This window comes from Poecilia formosa, unplaced genomic scaffold (assembly GCF_000485575.1).
Source record: "Poecilia formosa unplaced genomic scaffold, Poecilia_formosa-5.1.2 Scaffold85, whole genome shotgun sequence".
NCBI lineage: Eukaryota > Metazoa > Chordata > Actinopteri > Cyprinodontiformes > Poeciliidae > Poecilia > Poecilia formosa.
Genome location: NW_006800024.1, coordinates 449,662 through 456,281, shown reverse-complemented (window position 1 = coordinate 456,281; position 6,620 = coordinate 449,662). Strand labels below are relative to the sequence as shown.

General features: G+C 36.0%; 1 protein-coding gene across 1 annotated transcript; it reads left to right on the top strand.

Annotated features, from left to right (window-relative positions):
• Positions 1–3,622: 3,622 nt before the first annotated feature.
• On the top strand, positions 3,623–6,079 carry LOC103141528 (probable U3 small nucleolar RNA-associated protein 11). Its single transcript, XM_007557211.2, has 8 exons — positions 3,623–3,844; positions 3,973–4,034; positions 4,115–4,217; positions 4,317–4,430; positions 5,034–5,127; positions 5,271–5,401; positions 5,606–5,716; positions 5,800–6,079. Exons 1-8 carry the CDS (start codon positions 3,785–3,787, stop codon positions 5,881–5,883), a joined length of 759 nt encoding a protein of 252 aa, XP_007557273.1. The 5' UTR covers positions 3,623–3,784; the 3' UTR covers positions 5,884–6,079.
• The last annotated feature ends 541 nt before the right edge of the window (positions 6,080–6,620 follow it).

Genomic DNA, 6,620 nt, shown 5'->3' with positions numbered 1-6,620 from the left:
TATTTAAATTTAGTAATAAGTAGTTTAGTTCAAAAGCTAAGGCTCATACTAGGGGCAGGTTGTGGTTTCGTACCAAACCCAATGACTAACATTTTACATAGTAATCCTGTCTTGATTCTTTTCAAGTGGATCCTGATATATATATTTTTTGTGCAAAAATATACATTTTTCCATGAGAACAGAACAAGTACTCCTAGCGACAATATATATGGTTTGTTGCATATTCATTTGACCTCCAAATTATCTAGCCCACCCAGCAGACAGAAAAAAAAAAACATTAGGATAATGGAGATTTTGTACAAATTAAAAAAGTTAAAGTAAAAAGTACAGTAAAACTACTCCTAGAAATCCTTTCCCCCCCAAAAAAAAGTTAGTTAAGTAAGACTAGCTAAATGTAAGTAGTTACCACATGTGCTACATGTTGGTGCCATTAAAAAAAAAGGAAAGTAAAGTCTCGGTGAAAAAAACAAGATCTTCAAGGCACTTTGTAAGTGGTAACTTTTTAGGTGAAAATATGCACTTTAAAATTGGATTTTGTGTTATAATTAAGAAGATGAATGCGAAAGAACAGAGGATTTACGTTTCACCCAGGCCAATAAAATGAGATACGTCTAAACAACCATACAGGGGGAACTTTTGTGTCATGCATTTTTTTGACTTGGCTTGCTTGGCAGCTCACTCTCGATGAGGACCAACCATAGAGTGGGGAGACATACCAAAGTTCTGAGCTAAGCCTGAGCACAGAAGTCTTACAATATGTCAGCAGTGTTATTTTTACAGGGTCATATTAGCAAACCAAATGGTTCTGCATCTGCTCCACAAGGGCATTCCTCCACTGCTGACCCTGAACAAACCCACAAGCTCTTGTGCTCCTGCTCCTGCATCAGCTTCTTACGAGCCTCTGATTTCCAAAGTAGTATTTACCCCTGCTGTGGCTCACCAGGCATTTCACTTGTAATGATAAATACTCACATGAATTAAACAGCACGGAGCCCAGTAAGTCAGAGCGCAAGATGTTTTGCCTGCCGTCTGTATTTGCCTGGTTGAAACATGCTAGTGGTTGAGTGGATCAGACAGGCCTTGGGCTGAAACCTTCACAAGAAAACGGGGTCATTGGCCATCAGACTGATAAACAATCCTGTGACACAATGTGGAAACACTGATCCCATTCACAGTTCTGCTCACCCACAAAACATTCTGCATGCCAGGCAAATCTCACACATATAAAACAAATTCCTTGTGGTCGGCAGGGGATAGTGACCCTTCGTAGAGGGGGGGATGGTTGTTGTGTGGAATATTTCCCTGTCTCACTAGCTTCTTCTCACATCCACAGAGAGCTTGAAATCTGTGTAAGATTAGGGGACTGGTGCCACTGTGGCTTTGTCTTTGTCTTTCGTTGCAGCAGACTATATCATCTCAGGAAGTGGACAGTGGTTTCTCCCTGGGGTAGAGCAGTGACCCCCTAATCTTCTGAGTTCCTGCAGGAATCACTTAATGGAAAAACAACAAAGAGACTCCATATGTATCTGCCTCAAGAGCAAAGTCCTGATTGTACAGTTCCTGTGTGGTTCAAATTCATAATATGCTTTAAGTTCAAATGGGAAAGTTGTACAGTTTGTTTCCTGCTTGAGTTAATCTCTTTGAAATCTGTTGAGTCGGTCCATAAATCAAACAGAGTTTGTAAACCCTGAGGAACTAAACTAATGTTGGAAAAATACATACTTGTTACCAAATTAATGTCAACTGTTCATTCTGGAAAAAGCTAATCCTTATCATAATTACTAAAATAATTTAGTGTCCACAAAGGGCAGCCAATACATATATTTTGCCTGGCTTGTGGTCTTTACAACTGAAAATGATTCATCCCATTATGATTTGGAGTTGATCTGTGTTGTGCAGCTTTTATAACTCTGAATACTTAAAGATAAATGAATAGATACATGAAGAACTTTACTTAATGGTTTACATCATTAAGTAATGATGTAAATATGTTTTCTATTACACAGATATATTATTATGAAACTTGGAGATCCAGTTGCTGCAAGAGAGCTGTAAGTGTCGAATCTAGCATACTATCCCTGCAGTGTGAAGTAAAAGACGGTAGTTGGATTTAACTCACACTCACGGTTTTTGTTTGCATGCCACTTTCTAGTTTAACTCTACAGGAACAATTTTACAAAAATGAACACAAAATGAGTACATTCTTGTATGATAAAAACAATTCAATAGAAGCTAAAACATATTTTTAAAAGAGATCATTCAAAAAGTGAAGTCATGGTAATTCTTTAAAAAAGGAGGATCTGCAGAGTCTCCTCTATACATTCGACCTTCATACAAAAAGTGGCAAGAAAAAAAAAAAGTGTTAAATGAAAGTCATGATAAGTTCAGTATGTGGTTTACAGTAGGCCATGCATGGTACTCCATTAGCAAGTAGAAGAAGGTGCTTCGGTGACATGAGATTACACTGAACTTTTGAGCCTAAATGCAAAATGTCATATGTGAAGGAAAACTTACACTAATCACTCAGAGAACACAATTTCACAGGATAGAACATGGCATAGACAGTTTAATGCTTTGAGGCCTTAATCAAAAATTTAATTGGAGTTAATTTTTATTTTAAGTACATTGTAAGTATTTGTGAACAAACCAAAACACATGTGAAAGATTAAAGACATGACATGTGATTGTAACCATGTTAGCACAACAACAAAGAATGAATATTCTTTACTCTATTGCAGGCTACGCTTGCAAGTTACCTAAACCATTTGTCAATCTTTTCAATTATCTATAAAAAAAATATAAATATTAAACCACATTAAAACGTATTTTAATTCTCAATAAATAAATAAAAAAATGAAAATATTATATCTATTGTCTGTGTTAAGATTCAAGCATTGATGGGAGGCCCCTCATGGACTTTGGGGCCCATAACAATAGTTTAGTTGCTTAGTTCCAGATTCTTTGCTTATCTGGAACGAAAAATCAAGAGTTTCTAAAATGGGTTGATAGAAAATAAAATATCAGCATTCTAATCTATTATAAAGCAAACAAACAAAAAAGAAAGAAAAAAAAAGAAAAACAACTGGTGATTTGCAGTTGGTTTCTGAAGTGTGAAAAGTCTTTACCAAGACCAGCAGGAAAAGGGGCAGACATCTATTAGGATTTTGGAGCTTGTTTAAATAACAGACTTGTGTACAAGAAAATTTAAAACATGGACATAGGTAAAGGATGTAACACATACTTCAACACTATACTTACTCTTAAATAGTGACTCTTGATTATAAGACGGTGACTACAAAAATTAAAGGCTATACATCAAATAACAGTTGCCACTGCTATAAATTACTCAGGCATTAGAAAGCGCCGCGTCTAAAACTTCAATGTTCTATGCAACAGCTCCCTCTAGTGTTGTTATACTCATCTGCAGTACCCACAAAAGAATACCACAGCAATTTGACTAAAGGAAAAAAAAAATATATATATATACATTTATTGTTCTGTATTGTCTTTTATTTAAGTAAGTAAGAAAATAAAACAATAACATTTATCTGAAATGTCATGATCCGTTAAGTTTCTCTTTTGTAAAGTTTTGCTATATAGTAGCGAATCTGTGGTTAGGAAATGAGAAACACGCCGTGAGACAGACAGGAACCCACGTGCTCACAGGAAGCACCAGAGCCGGTGTAGCAGTTAGCTTTCTGTGTTTGTTTCACAGCTAAAGAAACGACATTTATCCATTTTGACGGTTTTTAGGAGGTCGTAGGTCTGTGGACACTAACTAAAGATGTCTTCATTTAGAAAAGCGCTGAAGTCCCGACAGAGGAACCACCATGAGAGATCTCAGGTAAACATTTAGACGTTGTCTTGGGTTAGCCAAGCGTTTATACTCAAATTCAAGAATGTGTGGTTGTGTTTTCGTTTCAAGACTAGTAATAATAATCTCGTATTTATGGTTTCAATTTTTCCAACCAGCCTGGTTTTAGGAGAACTATGGGTTTGTTGGAGAAGAAGAAAGACTACAAACTACGAGCAGAGTAAGTTCTGTTTTATTCCTTTTTATGGTTAAACCTAATGCAAAACTTCTTTATCATTGTGTTGTTTGATGTTGTTATAGCGATTATCACAAGAAACAAAACACTCTCGCTGCTCTGCGAAAGAAAGCTCTGGAGAAAAACCCAGATGAGTTTTACTTCAAAATGATCAGCTCTAAACTGGAGGTTAGAAGTAGTTCATCATAATTTTGACTATTTTATACAGATTGCTCGATATCTGGATCTGACAGGGTAGCTATGTGCTGCGTTCTGTCATACTGACAGGATGGAGTTCATGTGCTGAAGAAAACTGAGGAGGAGGTGACGGAAGAGCAGAAGAAAGTGATGAGGACGCAGGACATGAGATATGTGGAGATGAAACGGGTTGCAGAGGCAAAGGTATGTCAGCTGGTGCCAGGCCTTTGTTTATTTCCACAAAGAGTAGTACTGTTGTACCGCAAGAAAATGAAATAGTATTGTAAAGGTACTGTAATTATGTAAAAGTATTAATAATAAAACTGGTATTCTATGTAGTTTATAGTGAGAGTTCCCTTCTGGTATTAATAAAGTATATTCATTTATGACATACATTTACTAAATAAATTCAATCCATCAGATAATAAAAAATACATAAGACTAATAAATATATTTATAATACACAAATGTTATAGCCAAGATATGAGCTACACAATTATGACAAACATCTCTGACTTTACACTAGTTATGTAGGTAGTCTTTGATGCACTCCACAGGAAGAGTAAGTCACAAGTCATTGCTTGTGCTGGATCCAAGTGTATTACTGAAAAGTTGAGTGGAAGAAAAAAAGTGCATAGGAAACAGGCACACCTGTCACCTTATGAGTATTGTAAAAGCTAAATACCTTTTAATTTTGTTGAAATTCAGAAGGTCCAGTTGACAAGTTACTGAAGGATTATATAGAATACATGCACATCTTCATATATATCATCATATACCTGATGATAGTGTTTTTTTCTTTTTCAGAAAATAGAGAGACTGAAAGGAGAGCTTCATCTTCTGCATGCAGAGAACAAACAGAAGAACAAGCACACTTTTTTTGTTGATTCCAAAAAGGAAGGTAAGTACCTAGGCTTAATAGATAAAGATTTGAATAGTGATTGCTTGGAAAATGATTACTGCTCACTTGGGTTGTGTAGAACAAACAGTTCTGCAGAATTGTTTATGTAAGATTAATTTTAACTTTCATTTTTGTGCCCTCAGTGGAAACATTTAACCTGGCCAGCCACCTCGGTACTGATCCAAAGCTGGTGGATCGAGTGTACAACAGACCAACTCTGCAAACATTGGAGACCAAAAGCATCAAAGGAGCTGTGAAACCAGATATTATTAATGTTAGTTTTTACAGTGTTGATTGCTCAGTTTTTTGTTTTATTTATTTATTTATTTTTTTTGGCTAAAAATTCAGTCACATGTGTTATTGACCGACAACTCCTTGTCAGTAAAGGGTACTATCTTCAGCGTTTTGGTTGTTAATTTTTTTTTTTTTTTGTTGAGCCCAGTGAGGTAAAAATCGCTCTTCTTTCCTTCACCTGTAGAAACTGGCCAAGCAGAGGAAGCATCAGTATAAAATCCTCTCTCAGAGGATTGACAGAGAGAAGAAAATGTTTGTCATCAGCCAGAAAATCCAGTCCCGTAAAGACCTACAGGTGAGTAGTGCTAAACACTTGAACACCAGTATCCTTATTGTCAACATATTTATTCTTCTATATTTTGTTTACTTTGGCTCCAGGATAAAAACAAGAAAGTGAAGGTGAAAAAGGAGACACCTGACAGAGCAGCCATTTACAAGTTTGAGTCCAAGAGGAAACGCTAAGAAAGGACAACTGAGGACCAAGTTAGTTTTTGGATAGGATGCTTACAAAGTACTGAACTGACCTTTGAGCCCAGGAGATCCAGAAGAGAAAGAATCTTTTTCACCAGACTGTTGGAGTATTGCTGTTTAGTGCATACTTATGCAAATATTTTAGGGGTTGTTTTTTTTTTCAAATAAAAATCTAAATGCAAATTAATTTGTCTCATTCAATTAATTCAGTGAGATAAGTCACTGCTGGCTTTGCTTACAAACTTGTGCGTTTCCATAGTTTTGGAGAACAAGTGGATGATTTCTGAAGCGGCCCTATGCTGAGTTTGAAAGATGCAATCTGATTATATGAGCTGCTTGAATGGTGGAATTATATTTTAAGTTACCACTAGGGGGCATTAGTGTTCTTTGACTAAAAAACAATATTATTTTTCTATGGGAATTATAGAGAGAGGAGGCCAGGATGTTACTTTTGTGATTTACATTTTAAACACCTTAAATATTTCTTTTAACCCTGTAGACTCATTTAGTTGTCTTTTCATATTTTGATCTAAATATCAGAATCCTGGACTGGATTGTTCAAATCCAAACAAGCTAACCAAAGTATAGGTGTTCTCACCACCTTGCATGTTAAGAAACAAAACGGTGCAAAAAATCCTTAACCAGGTGTAGTTTTTTTTTCTGTTTGTTTCTCATGTTCTGATTCTACACTGGTGAGTTTCATCTGCCACTCGGCACAAAAATGGCAT

Coding starts and splice junctions, on each gene's coding strand:
- LOC103141528 (XM_007557211.2), top strand. CDS start 3,785: ATGTCTTCATTTAGAAAAGCGCTGAAGTCCCGACAGAGGAACCACCAT. Junction 4,431..5,033: donor AACGGGTTGCAGAGGCAAAG/GTATGTCAGCTG, acceptor TTTCTTTTTCAG/AAAATAGAGAGACTGAAAGG. Junction 5,128..5,270: donor TGTTGATTCCAAAAAGGAAG/GTAAGTACCTAG, acceptor TTGTGCCCTCAG/TGGAAACATTTAACCTGGCC.